We start from the raw sequence: 19,585 nt of genomic DNA, 5'->3' as shown, positions 1-19,585 counted from the left end.
CATCTAGTGCAATGGCTCTCAACATTTCCAGACTACTGTAACCCTCTCAGGAGTCTGATTTGTCTTGCGTACCCCAAGTTTCACCTCACTTAAAAACTATTTGCCTACAAATTCAGACATAGAAATACAAACATGTCACAGCACGCTATTACTGAAAAATTGCTTACTTTCTCATTTTTACCATATTATTATAAAACAAATGGATTGGGATATAAATATTGTACTTGCATTTCAGTGTCATACTTAAGCCTGTTTTTCACTTGTGAACTTTGTCTGAAGCCCGAGCTCCAGGCAGCAGGGCTGAAGCACGTAACTTAGCTTTGGGGTGGGAGGGGGGGACTATGGCGTGGCCCTTCAGGCAATTACCCTGTCTGCCACCTCCTAATGCTTGTCCTGTCCTGGTGATCCCCCTTAATCTCTCCCGTGACACCCCTGGGAGGAGAAACACTGAACTAGATGAGTTGAGTAACCCCCTGGAAGAGCTCTGTGTACCCCCAGAGATAGATGTACCCTTGATTGAGAACCACTGATTTAGTCCAGTCCCCTGCACCAGGGCAGGACTAAGTATTATCTAGACCACCCCTGACAGGTGTTTGCCTAACCTCTTCTTAAAAATCTACAACACAGATTCCACAACCTCACTGAGTAATTTGTTCCAGTGCTTAACTTACTCCTACAGTTAGGAAGTTTTTCCTAATATCTAACCCAAATCTCCCTTGCTTCAATTTAATCCCGTTGCTTCTTGTCCTGTCCTCAGTGGATAAAGAGAACATTTTATCACCTTCCTCTTTATAACAATCTTTTATGTACTTGAAGACTGTTATCCAGACTAAACAAACTCATTTTCTCAAATCTTTCCTTGTAGATCACATTTTCCAGATTTTTAATAATTTTTGTTGTTCTCCTCTGGACTTTCTGTAGTTTACCCACATCTTCCCCAAAGTGTGCCACCCAGAACCGGACACAGCACTCCAGTTGAGTCCTTAACAGTGCTGAGTGGAGTGGAAGAATTACTTCTCATGTCTTGCTTACAACACTCCTGCTAATACATCCCAGAATGATGTTCACTTTTGGTGGTAACTGATTGTGTGTTCATTTTCTAGGTGCCTGATCTGATTTACCTGGGAGGTCTGCTTTGTAGAAATGTTGAGCACTCACAGCTGCAGCTGTAGTCACTGGGAGCTGTGCTTTGAACTTATTAATTACTGTGTAATGCTAAGTACTCTGAAACATCAGATCCTAGTCATCGAAAATTTGGCACCTGAAATTAGTGTATACTTTTGACCTTCATCTTGTGCCTCAGCTCCCTAGCTGTAAAATGGGGATGATAATAGCTCCTCACCTCATCAGGGTGAGGTGAAATTAAACGTATTGATATTTATGAAGCACTCAGATACCATAGTGATGAAAGCCACAGAAAAGCCCATGAGGAGATGAATAATTCTGTCTTCAGATCAAGGTTTGAATAATGTGCAGCAAATGCAGTTTTGAACAATGAGGATAAAACAAAATATTGACTAACAGCTCATTATATGAGCATCATCCATCCTGAGGCAGGAGTCCTATGGAAAAAATAATATCTGATTATGTAATTAAAGACTGTATCATAATTCATAAGAACAAAGGGGCCGAATTAAGGTTTCACAGGCGACCTTCATTCTGGCATTTCCTAACTTTTGAGTCCTTGACTTTGAAATCTTAAAGTTCTTTTAACATAGTTTTTGTGCATAATTATAATTATGTTAATAAAAATATTGATGTATATATGAATGACAAAGTGAATGTGTTTGATGGCAGATATTGCTGAAACATTGATTGGCTTATAATTGTCTTGCTTCTAAACAAATATTACTACGATTACTGAATGGGTTTACTACGATTACTGAATGGGATGTGATGTGAAGTTTGTTTGTTCATGAATCTCCTAGTGTAGTCACCAAGAAATCTACAGAAACATGTATCAACAGGAACAATGGGGTAGTTCACACCTCTCAGAAGCATTATTTCAGGCTTTTGCAAACTCAGGCAAACAGCACTGCATTGGTTTGCACTTGATACTTGTTTTCCATGTTTTTGATTGCAACGTTGAAGACTAAACATGAATTTTTTATTTAAGATGAAAGCTTAGATTCTGAAACATGATTGTGAGGTAAGGGGTAGGCTACAGAATCACCAAGTTATGAAGTACAGGGGCTTTGTATAGAAGAGAGTGAATGCTTATGGCTGTTTAAACCCAAAGGTGAGCAGGCATTACAGAAATATTGGGTAGCTAATAATAATCTTATTCAAAGAGTCCAATCCTACTCCCATTGAAGTTATTTTGGACTTCAACTGGAACTGGAGAGGGCTCAAAAACCACTAATTTTTTTTTTTAAAAGGAGTGTGATGGAATGTTTGCATCTGTTCATTGATTCTTTGCAAGCGTTCCTGGTATGGTCTAAGGACCATAGGAATTCTTGTATATATTATTGTTATAAGAAGGGCATGTTCTCTACATATTTTTATGGCTATATAGAAAATACCAAGTCATTCTAATGATTCCTTTGGGCTTAATACCACAAGATGCTGATCATCTCTGGGAAATGCTGAGTACCTTCAACTCCCATTGGAGTTGCTGGAAATTGGTTGTGATCAGTACTTCACAGGGTGTGATCAGGATTTAATCAGATCCTTTGTGTTTAACCATATGATTATTTAATCCTTATTTGGCTATGCATTGACTAGAGATGATCAGTCAACTAGTTAGATACAATAAGAATGGATCCAGATTTATTTGTGTTGCTTCTGCACTTCCATGCTCCAGTTGGTGTCTGAAATATATCTTGAAAAATCTTAACAGCCCCTGTGGAATTTCTGGCTCAGTTTTCCAGATTCAGACTCTGGATAAAGTAGTAAGGAAGGGCTATTGCAAGGACTGTCTACCAGGGCCGGGATCTGGTATAGAAATGTCTACCTGAGTAAGAGACAGAGTTTAAGTATGGGATCATCAGCCTGATACACAAGGATCCACTAATCAACTATGGGAATGTCTATCTGCCAGGCAGAAACTTGGTCCAGAACCATCTGTTGTACTCAGTATTGTACTCAAGAGTCAGGGCTTCAGTATGGAGCTACCTACCTGAAAGGAAGGGCTGTTCCAATGGGTTCAACAGACTGTCGTCCTTGATGCTGATTTCCCGTGGATATTGGTGCTTTCCAGCAGAATGGCTTTGTCTTCTTCCTGTCACAGTGTGTGGGTGGAGAAAGAGATGGGAGAAAATAGAGAATCTTGACCAAACTGCAGATAAATAAATCAGGCACAATCATTGTATTAAAATTAAAAAGTCCATTTTGCAAGGCGGCAGAGAAGAGACTATGGTGTCCCCTAACTGCAGCATGCCACATGGGCTACTGGAGCAAAAGGAACATAGAGTTCTGCAATGTGTATGTGATGTGCATATGTGTCATAGAATTACTGGAGAAAAAGAGAAGGAGACAGAGCAAAAAGGAGGTGAGAGAAAGGGACAGGGAGAAAGAAAACTTTGTATTTTAGAGAAATTCTGTTTATTGTTTTCAATTATCCTTACAAATCATTTGGGTCCTGATCATTGGCTTTGCTCAGGCACAAGGGCTTTCCTGCCTGGAGCCACACCGAAGTCAGTGGGACTTCGCAGGGGCACAGCAGTCTACCCCCATGTAGTCAGCTGCAGGAAAAGGGCCGTGGTTTGCAGGTACATGCAGTAAACAAGGGTATTAAATATAAACTTGACTATGATTAACAAAGAATATTCAGGTGACTGAATTTTAATAGTAGGCTACTAAAGGTGGTGCAAAAATGTTCACAAAACTTCACTAAACAGTTCTTGCTAGTTCATTTTGCCAGGTTTCCAAGTTCTCAACATTTTCTTCTTTGAGAAACGCAGATTCCCAATTTTTGTGTGTTTGCAGATCAGATTGTGACTTGCCCTTCTAATTTACATTTTCATTATTTTATAATTTTGCAAGCTCCAGATTTCATGAAGTGGCAAGGTAACCATGTTGTGGCAGATTTTGCTTGTGGAGAGAAAACAGGGAGGGATGGCAACATACAGACAGTCACAAACACCATTGATCAGATACTGTACACACCAGCCCATGCTTGTTTTGTAGCTGTGGCAGGGTGAGGCCCCTGGACCCAGAGCAGTTCTTTAACCCCTGCTTTTCAGTCTGAGGTATGTACACCCCATCACACCATCTAGCAGCTGTTCAATGGCTTACATGAACATTCAATTCCAGCTGGATGCTTATCTCCTCACAAAGCCAGGACTACAATTAGCACTAATTAACATTCTTGTTAGCAGTCTCAGCAGAGGCCTATTACCAAACTGAGCTATGGAAACTGAATTGACCTCTCACTTAGAGATGTTACCTGCAGGTCTGATTGAAGCACACTAGTAGGTGACAGTGAAAGAGAGAATTGTTTTGATATTTTCCGTACTGAATCTGTTCGGTGGGTAGAGAGAGGACTTCAGCTGACAGAGCTGTCAAACTAACAGCTATAACAAAAACTGCAATTTACCTAAAACAAACTATGGGGATTAAAGACAAAAAGAAACCCAAATAAAAAGACTGGAAGATCAGCCACAAAGAGGTTCTTGGTCTCTGAGGGCCTGAGTTAAATTAATTATGAACCCAAAAGGTCAAGACCATTTTCCAGCATAGCTTTGGGCATCCAGAGATGTACAATGAACTCAATCACTTTAGCTGGAGTAAAGGAATGTCAATCAGTCCCCATAACACAACCTCAGCCTGTGCCTATGGCTGGATTTTTAGCAAAGCAGCATTCTAGTGGAAAGGGCAATTTTTCATTTCCAAATAAACACTCTTTCCTCCTTTTCCAAACAATCTCAAACCCTTACATAGTGGAAGGAGGCCTCTGTCTCCTGCATGCTCACCAGACCAAGAACCACAACCATTAGCCTCACTGAGCATCCAGCTGCTCCAATTAATGAGTGCTACCTCCTAGAGTGCCAGCATTTTACAGACTGAAGATAAATGAATGCATAGGAAGGCACATTCTATATAGAGGATGATGCAAGCTCCAAAGGCCTGTGTCTCAGCCTATCCCATCTTCTGTCTGATCCCCTACTGTGTGGTGGTTATAAGTGTATGGAACGGGGAAGGCCTCTGCTCATGAGTTGCTAATGACACTTTGGGTATGTTTATGTTGGAGAGATCTGCAGAGCAATGGGTCTTCTGGTCTCTATCACTCAGCTCCTTGTTCAGATGAGGCTGCTTCTTAAGGAATCTTCTTCATTGTATCTGATTGGAATGGCTTTTATTCATGGGATTAGGTCTTCCATGTCCCTGATGGAATTCTCAGGATGCCCCTCCCCACCAGTCATTCCTACTTCACCCTCCTCTACATGCCCCATACTACAGCCTTTGGAATAGATTCTTGACCGTGTTCTGCCCCTTTGTCATTGCCAGAGCTACATGCACGGCTCCTGCTGGGAATTCCCCCTAAGTGTGGGAGTCCTCTGGAGGCAGAGAGATGAAGTGGCTGTCTCCTATGCCTCTTTTCTCACAGCCCCTGCTGCAAAGGATGTGTTGGTAATGGGGAGAGATAGTGGCCCAAATTGTGTATGGTCTTTTGGGGATCATACCCAGCCAGTGCAAACTGAAGTAGCTACTAAACCTCTCTAACCTGGATTGCAGTGGGGGGGCAGAGAACCAGGAAGCCAGACCCAGCTTCCCAACAGTCCCTTTGCTGGCCCCATAAATTTCCAATGAACAGTGCTACTAAATCAGCCACAGCATTGCATTCCCTTCGGCTCATCTCAAGAGCCAAGCATGGTGCCCCCACAGACCCCACCTGCTGCCAGCATGGTGAATGGGAGCCTGAAGTCAGGAAACGAACACTTGCCATACAGACCTCTCCTGGGACAGACCAACCATTTTAAAAACAAATCTTTTATGAAAGCACAAGTAAGGCACCACATTAAATCTTATCCTGCAGGCCATGGCAACTCAGAGCATGCTTTTGCAGATCAGAGACTGTAATCTTTAATAAGAACAAGATATAAGCAAGCCCAGATAAATGCAAGGTAAGAGAGGAAAAGCAAAGAGCATCTTAGCACTCAAGAGGGCAGTGATTGCTCAAGATACATTCTATTATGCATGTTGTAATATGAAATTATGGGCAAGATTTTCGAAGATATTTAGGCATTTTATTATGCAGCTAGGTGGGTGCCTAAGGTGCTTTTGATAATCCAACTAGGTGCCTAGATACCTTTGAAAAACTTGCCCTGTAGCCAGTTAGCCAGGGGAGGGTCCCCTTTCCCTTTATGATACTTTCTCTCTCTCTCGCTCATAAAAATTGTGAGACTGGATCAGATCCAAGGTCCATCTTGTCTAGTATCCTGTCTCCAGCAGTGCCCAGAACTAAATGTTTCACAGGCTGATTTATGCTCTGAAGCAGGAGGGTTTATATCCCGTCCAAATTTCTGTGCTTATCTGTTTGTTACTAATCCTTATTGGTGTCCCTGGATCTGCTCTCAGTGGCCATAAAAATATCCCATCTATTTTTCAAATCCCGCTAACCTCTTGGGCTCAGTGATGAGGGTTTTGAAGCCCTATCTGCCATTCCCAGCCCTTCCATGCCGAGACGATTCCTTTAAAGCCAATGCTGCATTCTGTAGAAGAGGGTGAACTGCAGGACTGGAACCACAAAGGGATGTAGACTATAGCAGCACCTAATTTTTAGATGCCTAGAAAATCATAGGAACACCACTGCACTCCACAAAGCCTGAATTAGGTGCCTATTTCTCTGGCCCGATGACTGTTTAATTATTCATTCACAGTGAAATAATCACTAGGTGGGGGAGAGAGAGCTGGGAGACCCTGGCTCCAGTCCCCCTGCTCCAATCACTCTAAACACTGGACAAAAGGTTAGAATACGGGTGCAGCTGCTGCTTTTGCAGCTGGCTGGATTTTGAATAGGACCCAACTTGGTAGGCACACTTAGGGGCCACCTACTGGATCGGGCCCCGCATGCATGATAGGCGAGCAAACATCTATCTTCCCACAGTTCATGAATTTGCTCTGGGGTTCAGGTGGGAGACAGGTATCCAGATTCCTAGAGTGAGGCAGCAGAGTGCATGTTCAGAGGTAGAAATTTAGGAGTTGTGGGAACTTTTACCATGAAAATCTGTAGATTGCAATGGAGCCTAATACTGGGGTTTAGGCACCTATACCCAAGATTTAGGTGCCTAATCTGGGGTTTAGGCATCTAAGTATCTTTGTGGATTTGGGTGTTAATATTTACATTCTAATAAGGAGCCAATCCTTCCTGCCTGCCTTCTGTGAAGAATATAGTGTAATCTCTTTTCGTGGATCATAATTGGCTTCATCCATGACATGTGAAGCCTCTCCTGGCCAGGGAGAAGTGATTTCATTACTGAAAACACAGCAGAGCTGCTGGGCTTCTCTGCAACCTAACTGAGTTAAAGAGACGAGAAGATGAATTGAAAAGGCTGTTTTCAAAGCCAAGAAAATGTCAACTCACAACGAGGATTCAAAGAACAGTGGTAAACCGGAGTCTTGCAAGAAACACCCTTCCTTCACTCTGTCCTTCCACTGCATGAGAAAGGCTGCCAGTCTGCCATGGAGGTCATGGAAGTTACGGATTCTGTGATTTTCTGTGACCTGTGACTTCTGCAGCTGCAGTGCGGCTGGCCCCGGGGACCGCCCAAGCAGTGGTCCTGGGGCCGGCAGTCAGCCCCTGCTGCCGGAACTAGGGCCAGCAGAGCAGCGGTGCCTCAGGAGCAGCTAAGATTTAGTATGGGGTATTTATAGTAAAAGGCATGGACAGGTCAGAGGCCATGAATTTTTGTTTATTGCCCACCTGTCCATGACTTTTCCTAAAAATACCCATGACTATATCTTAGCCTTATGCATGAGTCAACGCCTTCCGGGCCAGATCCTCTGCAACTGTAAACGGCTGTAGTTCCACTAATCAATGCTGATGATGTCATCTGAACATCTGGACCTACATATTCAACATACCCATGTTCTTTGCTCCCCACATCATCTTTCTGTAGGAGAGAAATGAGAAGAGAGGCTAGATCTCATGTTATCTCACGTTATCGTCTCATTTCCTGTCTCACTTTCAGAAAACCTTCATCTCTTCTTTAATTTCACTCCAAAGATACCAGAGAAATGTTTACAGACCAAATCCAAAGTCCTGTTTACACCTACCTGCCTTCAGAAGTTAGCAATGCAGAAATGTTGAGTGGGTTTATGGCCTGACTTGCAGGGTTGATGAGCACCTGCTGGTCTTGTTGATTTCAAACTGGAGTTCTAAGCGCTCAGCACTTCAGAAAGACAGGCCCCGCTGAGAACAAAGAAGGGGACTGATAGCTTGAGCCAGGCACAGTGTGGGCAGGTGCTGCGTCCACTTCCTTTGCATGGTTCTGCTAACAGGCCTCAGTCTCAAACTCAACCACCCCTGATTCCGCAGACCTGAAGCTCTCTTGGGCAGAGATAGGCAATTGCGCTGAATGATGACAGTGATTTTTGTTATGTGCACAAATGGGGAGCAGGATGAAACACAGTTATCACATTCTGCTTGTAATGCAAGCCAGGGTTTTCACAAGGAACTATGTATTTCCCTTATTTTCTGTTTCCTTCACAAAGTTGCTGTGTTTTTCCAGTGTTTAACAAATGGAAGACAGATACTGATGTTCTAAGTGCTACAGATCCTTGCTTTCCTTTCACAAATCTGCTGTACAGACTGAAAATTAACCCGTCTGTGCATTCTACCCAACATCCAAATGTGTGAGCCCCATCAAATCCCGCTGGCATTCAGGGCCAACTTCATCCTGGGTGCCACTGAGGATGGCTTCCTGTGATTTCAGGCATTTGGCTGGATTTCTAGATAGAATAAATTGTGATAAATTACATGTATTTGTGGTTTTCCTTGCTTGATTTGCTGCAGGCTACCCATCCACCACTGACATGTGAAGCCTTTGCTAGATCGGAGAAGAAAACTCATTGAATCAGTAGTCATAATCTTAGCCTTTTTCTCAGAGAGAGAAAGCATTTGTACTGGGGGAAGGAAATGATTTCTCAAGGTCTCCTTATTTTCCTCCTTTCCTACCCTCACCCTCAAAGGTGATACATTATGGAGATCTTCCCATCCGTTGATTTGGACTAGATGTGACTCTGAAGTCTATCGATTTTCAGATCATGTAGGTCAGAAAGCATCACTAAAGAGCAGTTCAGTATGATCCTTCTACCAGTGAGCTGATAGCAAAGCCAGTGCTTTCAGTCGAGATGGGCCAAGGTCCCAAAATATGTGTTGTGGGAAATTCCAGGATAGGGAAAAGGAAGAGCATTAAGAAAGCAGAGATACGCTGGAAAATGGTGTAAACGAAGGAAAGCTTCAGCAGGGAAGGGGCTGAGGGTCACTATGTCCAATACTTCAGCACGATAATATGTAGCACAGATTATTCAAATCCCCTCTGTAGGGAGACCATAAAATGCATGTCCTGGATATCTGGTATGTAGATTATCCTATAAAAATTCTCTGAGAGGCTCAGAATGCTACGTGACTCACCATCAATGAAGCAGCCCAGTCCGAAAGTAATATTGTCCACTGCAATGTCAGCTTGGGAATTCCAACCCCAGGTTGCTAGAAGCTGCAGGTGAAACCTTTGGAACAAGACAAACCTTTTAGAGACACAGAGAAAGAGAGAGAGAAACAAACTCCCAAAACAGCCACCCCATAATGCTAACCTTGATTCAGAGTATTTCTTCAGGAGAATCTCTGAGGAGCAGTCACAAAGAGATGCCACAAACTACCCATCCACACTTCACAGGTTGTTAAGAACCTACCATAGTTCCTGTGTGTGTGGGGTGTGTGTGTGTGTGGGAGGGGGTTTCCAGTAAACTGCCCCATTTCGCCCACAAGACGAAAGGAAAATATCCATGCACAAAAGGCAAAAAACAAAACCAAAACCCCAAGGATTTTCCCAGTGCTTACAAAATAGAGACGAACGCTGGGCCAGATCCTCCGATGATGTAAATGAGGTTAAAAAAAGCTACATCAATTTACACCACATGATGGACTGGCCCTTGGGAAGTTTAGCAGTAGCTCCCCAGCATGTTCACTTTGCTGGGTGTCTTAGGAGTGCTCAGCAGCAGCCATATGTTAATTAGCTTATCTAGAAGGATGCCAGGAAGATAATGTGTGCATGAAGACATCACGTCACAGACTCTGAATTCAGTAGGGGGAAAAATAGGCTCTCGGGTCCCTTCCTAATGGATGAAGCTGAACTGTTTTTGATTTACCATCATAAATAAACAGATGTCTGACATCTAATACATTTGGATCTCATTTAAAACACATGGGGAGAACCTCTGCTGCTACCACTGGCGAAACCCCCTCATGATTTATGAGAGATGAAGCACTGACAGGCAGAGCACACTGTTTAAATATATTAACTGTCCAGTTTGGGAACAATCTTGTTCTAAATTAGAGGCAATATATACCTGCCAAACGTTGGCCCGGATCTGCAGATGATGCAATGGGGTATATTGTTTTTAATATTATTATTATTACATTTCAGCCAAAATGGCTCAGCCATTTCTAAGGACGAAAAATACATTGTTTTGCCCATGTTAAAAAGTTCTGCAGCCCTTTTCTTTGAAAAGTTCTAGACCCCTCCATGCTTTGGAATAAGGATTTGAAATTTGGCAAGAGGGTGGCCTTTGTATCAAGGGTGTGCCTTTTGCCACCCCTGTGAAAATCTGCTCAAATTTGGCCAAGTTATAAGCTTTCAAAACTGCGATTTGCAAGTGGTCAGTACAGACTTAGAGTTGAACAGCTAAAATCTCCAAAAATGTCATCTATATTTGCCATGCACCTGCCCAGGGATGGGCAGGCTTTTCCCCACAGCTGCTTTGAGCTGCTGTGAATTGTGCTAAGACCAGGCACCTCAACTGACAGCGAGAAGCCTGTATTTCCTGTGCTATAAATGTAAATGAGTGGATGGAGGTGAAAACTGCCTGATGCAAATGCAGAGGGGACAAGATACAGCTCTGCAGGGTGAGGGGAGTAGATTGGGACATGGGATGGGGGAGACAGGGACTGGAGAGAGAGACGGAAACTGGGACTGGGAATTGGGATGTGGGAAAGACTGGGACAAGCCAGGTAAAGAGACAAGGACTGGAAGCCAGGAAGGGAAACTGGGAGTTGGGAGTGGACTAGGAGCCAGTGATGGAGGACTGAGATTAACCAAGGAGCTGGGGATGGGAGACTGGGGCTGGTGGGACAGTGAGAGTGAGACTGAGAACTAGTGGGGCAAAGGAAGGGAAGTAGATCTGATAAGAAGCTAGTATGTTGGGGAAGAATCTGGGACTGGCTGAGGAAAGAGACTAGGATGAGGAACTGGAGGGACTCTGAGATTGGAGGATGAGACTGGGATGAGAAACCTGAGGAGTGGAAGTGAAGAGAATGGGACTGGGACGAGGAGACAAGAGTATGGCAGAAAAGGAATGGGACAGGGACAGGTTGTAGGGGATGGGGCAGAAGGTGTCAGCCTTGAGGGGAACAGGCAAAAAAGGTCAGTGTCCACGAGAGCACATTCCCCTCCAGAGCCTGGAACGGAACCCAAGATTCCTGAGTCTTATCATTGCTCTGTTGTCAGCAAATACATTTGAAACCCATGAGTCAAGGGTCCCATCCCCTACTAGTGTGGTCTGCTCAGAGGATGACAACCTACTACTGTTACCAAAGTTATTCCCTTTGTTTAAGTAGCAGAGGTCTGTGCAGCGGATCTAAAGGTTCGAACCTTGCTGATGACCCCTGGGGATGTCAGTATGATGCCTCATGATGGAATTGCTGTTTTTTCAGTTGGTCTTTTTTAAAATTTAGACATTACCATGTGAGAAATTACATTAAAAAGCATTACTAAAGTTGCAAAGTCAAATAGTCAAAATTTAGGGAACACCAGAATTAAGATTGCCAGTGCAACCTTAAGTTGGCCCCCTTTTGTGTTACAAAAGGCTCTAAATTACATGATCACATATTATAATTTCCACAGGACCTCTGCCTTATTCTGTGCGCAGGATGGACTGTATGTGGGGGATGAATCAAGGTTGTGTAGTAAAGGAGGCTGTTGTCTGTAGGACACCTGATGTCTTTGTTGCAGAAGTTGGAAGGGGTGTAGTGAATAAGGCAAGGAATTGCATGAAGAGAAAGGATGATCTCATGGGCAAGGCAATTGAATGCTGCCCTGGAGAACTGGGTTTTATCCCTGTCTACGCCACAGAGTTCCCTGTGTGATACTGGGCAAGTCACTTGAACCAAACTTTTCACAGGTGGTCACCAATTGGGTGTTCCTCATCTGGGTTCCTTGCTTGATATATATATGCAGCAGTCTGATTTGCAGAAGTGCTGAGAACTACCAATTGCAAATGAAGTCACTGGGAACTGTGCTTTTAATATCTAAAGTACTTTATAATGCCAAGTACTTGAAAAATCAGACTCTAGGCAGCTCAGATTTGGCACTGAAAAGTAGTGGATAATTTTGACCTTAATCTCTCTGTGCCTCATCTGTAAAATGGAGGTAATACCACCCCCTCACCCACGACTGGATTTACACCTTATGCGTCCCTAGGCACAGCATCTTCAGCATCCCCCTGCCTACAGCTGACAGTGTTTTCCACGTGGGGGGGAGGGAGGGCAGTAGAGGAGAGAGGGACTGGCTGAGCCAGCTCTTCAGGCAAGGGGGAGAATGCTGAAGGGTTGCAATGACCTGCTCAGCCAACTCCAGGCAGGGGGAATGTGCTCACCCTAGGCTCCAGCTTCTGGACTGGCCAGGGGGTGGGGCCTCAGGGGGAAGAGGAGGAGTAGGTCAGTGGGGCCCTGGGAGAGAGGAGGAACAGCAGGGGGAGGGACCAGACTTCTGGGACTCATGCGGGGCCCCCAAATTGACCGGGGTGCCTGGGCACGGACACCATTGGCCCATGCGATAATCTGCCACTGTTTAGGCGTCCCTAGAACGCCAGTGCCCCTAGGCACATAGCTACTGTGCCTAATTGGAAATCTGGCACTCTCCTCACCCCACAGAGTATTGTGAAGATAAATTAATGTATGTGAAGCTCTCAAATATTGCCATGATGAGTGCCACAGAAATGCATACGTTAATGAATAATTCTGTCTTCAGAGCAGGGTGTGACAGGTGGGCAGTCAATAGAGTCTGGCACCACAAATTGAACAATGAGGATAAAACAAAATATTGAACAGCTGCTCATTAAGCGAGCACCATCTATCCTGTGCACTGAATGAGGCAAGGGGTCCTATGGAAAAAATAGCATGTAACCGTGTCATTAAAGACTATATCATAATGCCTACACCCAAGAGGGGCAAATTAAGGTTGCACAGGCAATTTTAGTTGTGGCTTTTCTTAACTTGTGAGTGCTTGACTTTGCAATGTTCATTTAAGGAATTTTGTGTGTAATATTAGGTATCATTCCACAACTCCCTCATTCTCTGAGCATTTTTCCACGTATCTCATGCTGCTCCAGAACGTCCATTTTGCTTCAGAACTCAGCACTGCCATGATGCAGAAACCAGGAAGCGTGGGCACAGAAGTTCGGATCTGCTTGTTGCAGAATAAGCAAGGTCTTAACTCTATCTGGACAGCCCTTGGAACTCCTTCCTGGGGTTCCAAACAGGTAGTGCCAGGTAAGAGCTTCTTGCAAGATGTTTCATTCTAAACAAATTCAGTGGTTACATTAACAATCTTTTACATGATCAGAACTAAAGAGCTGCAAACCCACAAAGTTCCAAACTACTCCTCAACATCATGGCCAAGAATAAGGCATACTGCCAGCATGAGGATCCACCCTATATTTAAGTATAGGTCCGGACAAAGATGTGTACTACGATTTAACGTTTGGAAAACCCGAGGCTTCTATGTTAAACACAGAAATAGGGTTGAACAAAAATCCTGGATATGAATTTTACAGGAGTTTGGATCTTGTTCAAACTTTGTAACTGGTCTGTATTTCTCTAACAAGCTGAGCCAAATCCCTTTGAACTCGGGGAAGATTTGGATCTGGATCCATGCACCCATCTCTGCGTTAAATGGAATCCCCTCTTTTCTTGTCAATAACTTTTCAAAGCTTTTAGTTGTAAATATTAAATGGGATATTTCCTTTCATTGTAACATTTAAGAATTAAAATGGAAGCTAATTTTTGTCAGAAATGTCATTTGGGCCCTGCTGGGGAAGAATAAAAAAAAAGAGGAAATCAATTTAAAACCACTCTCTCTGTGCAAAACAATAAGCTGCCAATATTCTCCTCCTGGTTTGAAATTGATTGAGGCTGGGAAGGGTATGAGAAAAGTCTGATTAAAAAAATACTTGGTTTGAGTTTTTATAGACTTTAAAACTTGACTCCGTTCAGAAAAAAACCCCCAAAACATTAGCCCAATCTGTCCAAAGGGTGAACATGAATGTCCATATGTACTATTGTGCATGCCAGTCTTCAACCTTTGAAATTTCCAATCCACATGCACACAAGCATGTATGCATTCAAATCATCGACATGTGCATACCCCTCGGGGGTTGTGCTGAGCTAAGTTGGGGTGTATGCATTAGTAGACGTGCATATGTGTAGGCTTTTGAAAATCTGGGGTTTTTTTATTTTAGCAAACAGACTTTTCCTTTACATAGTCATTTTGCAACCAGTCTCAGTTAATCATAAATATCAATGGACACACAACAGTCCATTCAAGCACAGTTAGAAAGATGAGGTAATTTGAATGATGTGCTGAATTCACAGAACAAATAGAGGTGAATTATGCCTAAATGATCTAATTATATTTACTCACACACCTATGTGACTGATTCAGCTATTCACAATCCAGAATTTATTAATAGGATTTTATGGATCTCTTTGTTTATCACACCCTACAGTCAAAATCCTACCTTTTCCCAGCACTTTGCATGTCAAGAACTAATTGTAGTTAACACAGTGTTTCATAATGCATCCTAGCTAATGCAGCCAATACAAAACAACATTTCATCTTGAACAAACAGGAAATTCAGGCTCTGTTCCAAAGTCCACTGAAGTCAATGGGAAGAATCCCACTGACTGCAATAGGCATTTGATCAGGTCCCTAGTTATTTTATCTATTGCCCTTCTTTGGTATTATAAAAGGACATGGGGCAGTTCTATTTGTCACCATCAAGTGGCGATAGGAATGTCTTTATCCATGACAGCAATAATTTAATACATTCCAACACTCAGACCTACAGAACCTGGGTACATGTGACTTTAGGAGAGACACTGGAAGAAGTCAAGAATGCAAACCATGTTGCACAACAGGCCAGCTAACAAATGTTTTAACTCTACAGGCACACCTGAGAATGCTGCCAACGGCACCTTACCTGTTCTGGAGCACTGGCATTTGCAGTGTGATGAGAAACCAGCGGTCGCTCCAACTCCCTGTTCTTTCCCACACCAGTGGGGAGATATTGACTCCACCTGTCTCTTCCTGGACAGAGAACAAGATGGTGCCATTGTAACTGCCAAAAATATGCACCGAGAATTGGATCTGTAAGAAAATAAAAGGAAAATAATGGCATCCTATGATGAAAGGAAGGTGGCAATTGAAAGGATAGATTGTCTTTAATAACCTCCCAAACCAGCCTTTAAAATGGGAGTCTTTATGGTTCATGTCATGACCTGGCCTTGGTCCCTCTCCTGGATGTTGTGTTTGGAGCCAGGTGCTGAATCCCTGCTGGGGTATGGACACTGACTGATCAGTGTTTCTAACTCTGAGTCTCTCAAGCATGTTCCCACATGTCCCACATGTCCCCACATCTGACACCCTTCATGAGCAGTAGGACACTGCAGTCTGGCTGCCTGGACCCTGGAACTAGTGCCCCAGCCTTCCCAAGCCACCAGTTGCTTGGAGATGTTCTCTCAGACTCTACCTCACTATGGGGCTCTGGTTTCCCAATTACACCCCACAGGGACAACATGGCAGAAAGGCAAGGATATAGACATAACAAAGGAATTTCTTAACCACAAACACTTTTACTCTTGAACAGCACGAGGGTTACAGATTTTAGGAAAACAAACTCCTGAATGCATTCTCCCCTCAGTGTGATGACCACCAGAGTGAGTCCTGGGTTGAGTCGAGTCCTTAGGTCAGACAGCTCTCCCTGCCTGCAGCAATAGAATGGCCTCCTTCAAGATAAGCACTTAAGCATCTCCCTTAAATAAATTCCCTCATCTTTAGTCATGCGGTTAGGCCAGGAAACTGCAGCTCTTGCAATCATGTGTTTAATCTGAGGGATCCAAACTCCCTCCTCAGAGACAGATATCTGCATCGAGTCCATTCAAAGTCAATGACCCCTGCAGGCAGCAAACCCATTTTTTCACTAGGGAAGATTCATTCAGAGTTGATGGTCCTTGATGGCTCTCTCCTTGCTAGTCTCTTGAAGCATCTCAACTCCCTGGCATAAGTACCTGTCTGACTAGACTGTCCTTGTCAGGATTTGACTGGTTTTCAATACCATCTGAATGTCTTAATCCAAGATGGAGGTTACAGTGCAAAGTGAAGGTTATAAGGAAGATTACAATCAAAACTGTGCTCCCAAAACGATATGGAGTTTGCAGTTTGACACAGACATACCCCCAGTCTCTCCCCATCATTGAAGGTGAACAGAGGAGGGGTACTCAAGGAACCTTCTCACATCTCCTCACAAAATAGAGGATCTGCTATTGTGTTTTCATTCCCTTTGACACGAAGCACCTCCATATCACAATTTTGGGGTGCCAGACTCCATTTTAGCAATTTGGCATTAAAGCCCTTCCCCCTCGGAAATATGCTCCTGCTAGGTCTCATTAAAGATACTATATATGTCAAGGTAAATTCCTCTATCCCATATATTCATACAGTAAATGTCCCAATAACCAGACCAACACTAAGTATTCATCAAACATCACACAGCAGTTTCAAATCTGTCACATATATCTTCCCCTTCAGATCACTCTGGATAGGCATACACAGGGAATTTTCACACACCCCCATTGCCCCAGAACTTCTGGGTTTGAAGATGAGACTTGAACCTGCCACTTTCTCCTCCCTTTCATCTGCCAGGGAGTGAGGGAGAGGGATCCTTTCTTCATTAATCTGCGACTCACCAAAGATATATGCTGGGGTTTCTCTCCCACTGGAGTGGTGTAGGAAGCACCCTCTTGAAAGGCTGGTGTTCAGGACAGGCCTGACCCCCTGTGAAGCTGGTCTTAATCAAGCAGTAACTCTTGGGCTCTGGTTAAGTCAAGTGGGGAAGGGATTCAGAGCCCTCCAGCTCTGACACTCCTTCTCAGGGTTTCAATTCCCACCTGTGGGCTGCGTGTGTTTGAGGAGACAATTTCCCTCCTCAGGGACTGTTTCCTCTCTCTGCCCCACTTCCATGAGGGTCAAATGCAGGCATTCCCTTTGGTAACACCCCAATTCCTAAGGTAAGGGAGGCAGGGAACTTGCCTCCATGGCCACTGAATCTGTCCTCTTTGTGTCTGCACTTGAGCCAGCCTGGCTCACTCCACCTGGAGGGAACTGAGCAGTGTTCCTCCCTCCTCCCAACACAGGTTCATCTGCAGTCTCACAGACACTCGCCTCTTCTGCAGGTGATCAAGATTTTCTGTTCATCATGTAGCACAGCTGGACTCTGGCTCAAACTTGCAACATAATTCCCTTTCCCCCAAAACGTCAGATTTAATATCTTCTAATACTCCCATCACCAGCAACCATGAGCCTTCCTGGGTATTTACAAGGATCTGGACTAAAGGCGGGCAAATGGTTTTACCCTTGGAACTTGTAGCCACATCTAACTGCCTTCAAACACCTGATGAGATTTCAGAACATGGGGCTTCACTGGGGTGCAGGCCGTGCTGGTGTCCCTCCATCCCTGGAATGTCTCTGCATGTCTCTGGTGTTTCTGTTCCCATGAGGGTACAGCGGGACATATGTACAGATGCCTGAGAAGCGAGCTCAGCCACATTTACTCTGTATGCCCCAAATGAGCCGGCTGTGTTACTACTTCCCTCCAGTGGCCAAGTAGAACAGTTAATTTCATAAATCTGAAGTGCAGGCCTCCCTTTTGGCTGGGCGATCTGTATGTTAGCCAGCCATGGTGCATTGCCATCCACCTGAGCATCCTTGGAGAGTTTGCCCACTTGTGCCTTGTTCCCTAACAGTCAAAACACTTCAGATCTCTGAGATCTCTCTTTGGGGGTGTAGCAGCCAGGGGGTGTGGTCTCCCTCAGAGACAGACAGTGAGGAAGGGCCAACCCCCCACATGGGGGCAGGAACTTGGAAGTCCATTCCCCCCACCCCCACCCCCTTGACCGGAAGCAGAGGGGTGGGACAGGAAGGGGAAGTATGAAAGGGAAGTATAAAGGGCTCAGTTGGGATAAAGTGGCCAAGGGAGAAGGACTTCTCTTCCTGGGTGCTTGGATAGGAGCCTGACAGCTACCCTGGAGAAGAGCTGCCAGAGCTGCCTGCCGCCTGGGGCCCTGAGGATCTGCTGGAGCAACCTGACCCCAGTGTACCCGATGAAGTACCTGGGCCCTGTGACCTGGAGGAGCTGCCAGAGATCCAGCACCCCTGTGTGCTGGAGGAGATACCTGACCCTTGCGACCTGGAGGAGCTGCCATCCACTGACAGCCCCGAGGAGTTGCCGGATCTGCCACTGATTGATGAGGCCGAACCTCCCCCTGGTAGAGTACCCCTAGGAGACTGAGGAAGGCTCAGAGGACAAGGTACACCAGGGAATGGGGGGAAGGAAGGAGCCCAGGGAAGCCAGACACCCGTCTGGCTGTGTTGTGGCCTATAGCCGAGTCGGCACATTTTGGCTGGAGCCCTGCTGACTCAGTGACAGGAGACCCTGTCACTGCCAGGGCCCTGTGCTGGGATGCAGTGGGGTCAGGTGGGCCTGCGTCCCCCTCCCCACTTCCTATCCTGACCTTGGGTGAGCACCCTGCATGGTACTAGAGACTGTCTGCCTTGTTGGCCCTGCCGTGACTGGGGCAGGGCTGTAAACTGTTTGTTTGCCCTGCTAGGGGCTATAGACTATCTGCCTTGCCTGCCCCACCCTGCATGAGGGCCGGGACCTTGAACTATTTGCTTGTCTTACATGGGGCTAGAGACTGCTCCTGCCCCGCCTTGACTGAAGGCCAGGGCCTTGCCTTGTCTGTACACCCTACACAGGGCTAGAAGTTGCTCCTGTCCTGCCCTACCTGAGGGTCAGGGCTATGAAATACCCGCTCTCCTGATACAGGGCCAAAACTGCTAATTTCCCCATTAGCTCAAGCCTCCCCACAGGACATAGTGACCTGGAGGTGTAGCCTCCCTCAGAGACTAACTGTACGGAAGGGCCACTACCCCCCGCCCATGCCAGGGAATGCTTACATGAGGATGGCGGGAGAATGCCACATGCCCATGGTTGGGTGCATCTGCATGCCCACAATTCTGGGTCTGGTGCTGGGCTAGGTGGGCTGTGTGGTCAGCCACTCTAATTCCCAATGCTCCCAGGCCATTTG

At 45.0% G+C, this 19,585-nt stretch overlaps 1 protein-coding gene across 1 annotated transcript in view; it reads right to left on the bottom strand.

Annotated features, from left to right (window-relative positions):
- The window catches only part of LTK (leukocyte receptor tyrosine kinase), a 151,442-nt gene that overhangs the window by 49,635 nt on the left and 82,222 nt on the right, over positions 1-19,585 (bottom strand). The window contains exons 9-11 of the mRNA XM_067557951.1: positions 15,421-15,587; positions 9,578-9,672; positions 3,119-3,220 (exon numbers count right to left, since the gene is read on the bottom strand). Coding sequence (XP_067414052.1) covers positions 3,119-3,220; positions 9,578-9,672; positions 15,421-15,587 — 364 coding nt within the window. The remainder of the gene's footprint in view (positions 1-3,118; positions 3,221-9,577; positions 9,673-15,420; positions 15,588-19,585) is intronic.

This window comes from Emydura macquarii, unplaced genomic scaffold, assembly GCF_026122565.2.
Source record: "Emydura macquarii macquarii isolate MOO-44397 ecotype Brisbane River unplaced genomic scaffold, CSIRO-AGI_Emac_v2 contig_1876, whole genome shotgun sequence".
Classification (NCBI taxonomy): domain Eukaryota; kingdom Metazoa; phylum Chordata; order Testudines; family Chelidae; genus Emydura; species Emydura macquarii.
Note: the sequence above shows the minus strand (reverse complement) of the source record. Positions and strands in the feature narration are given on the sequence as shown.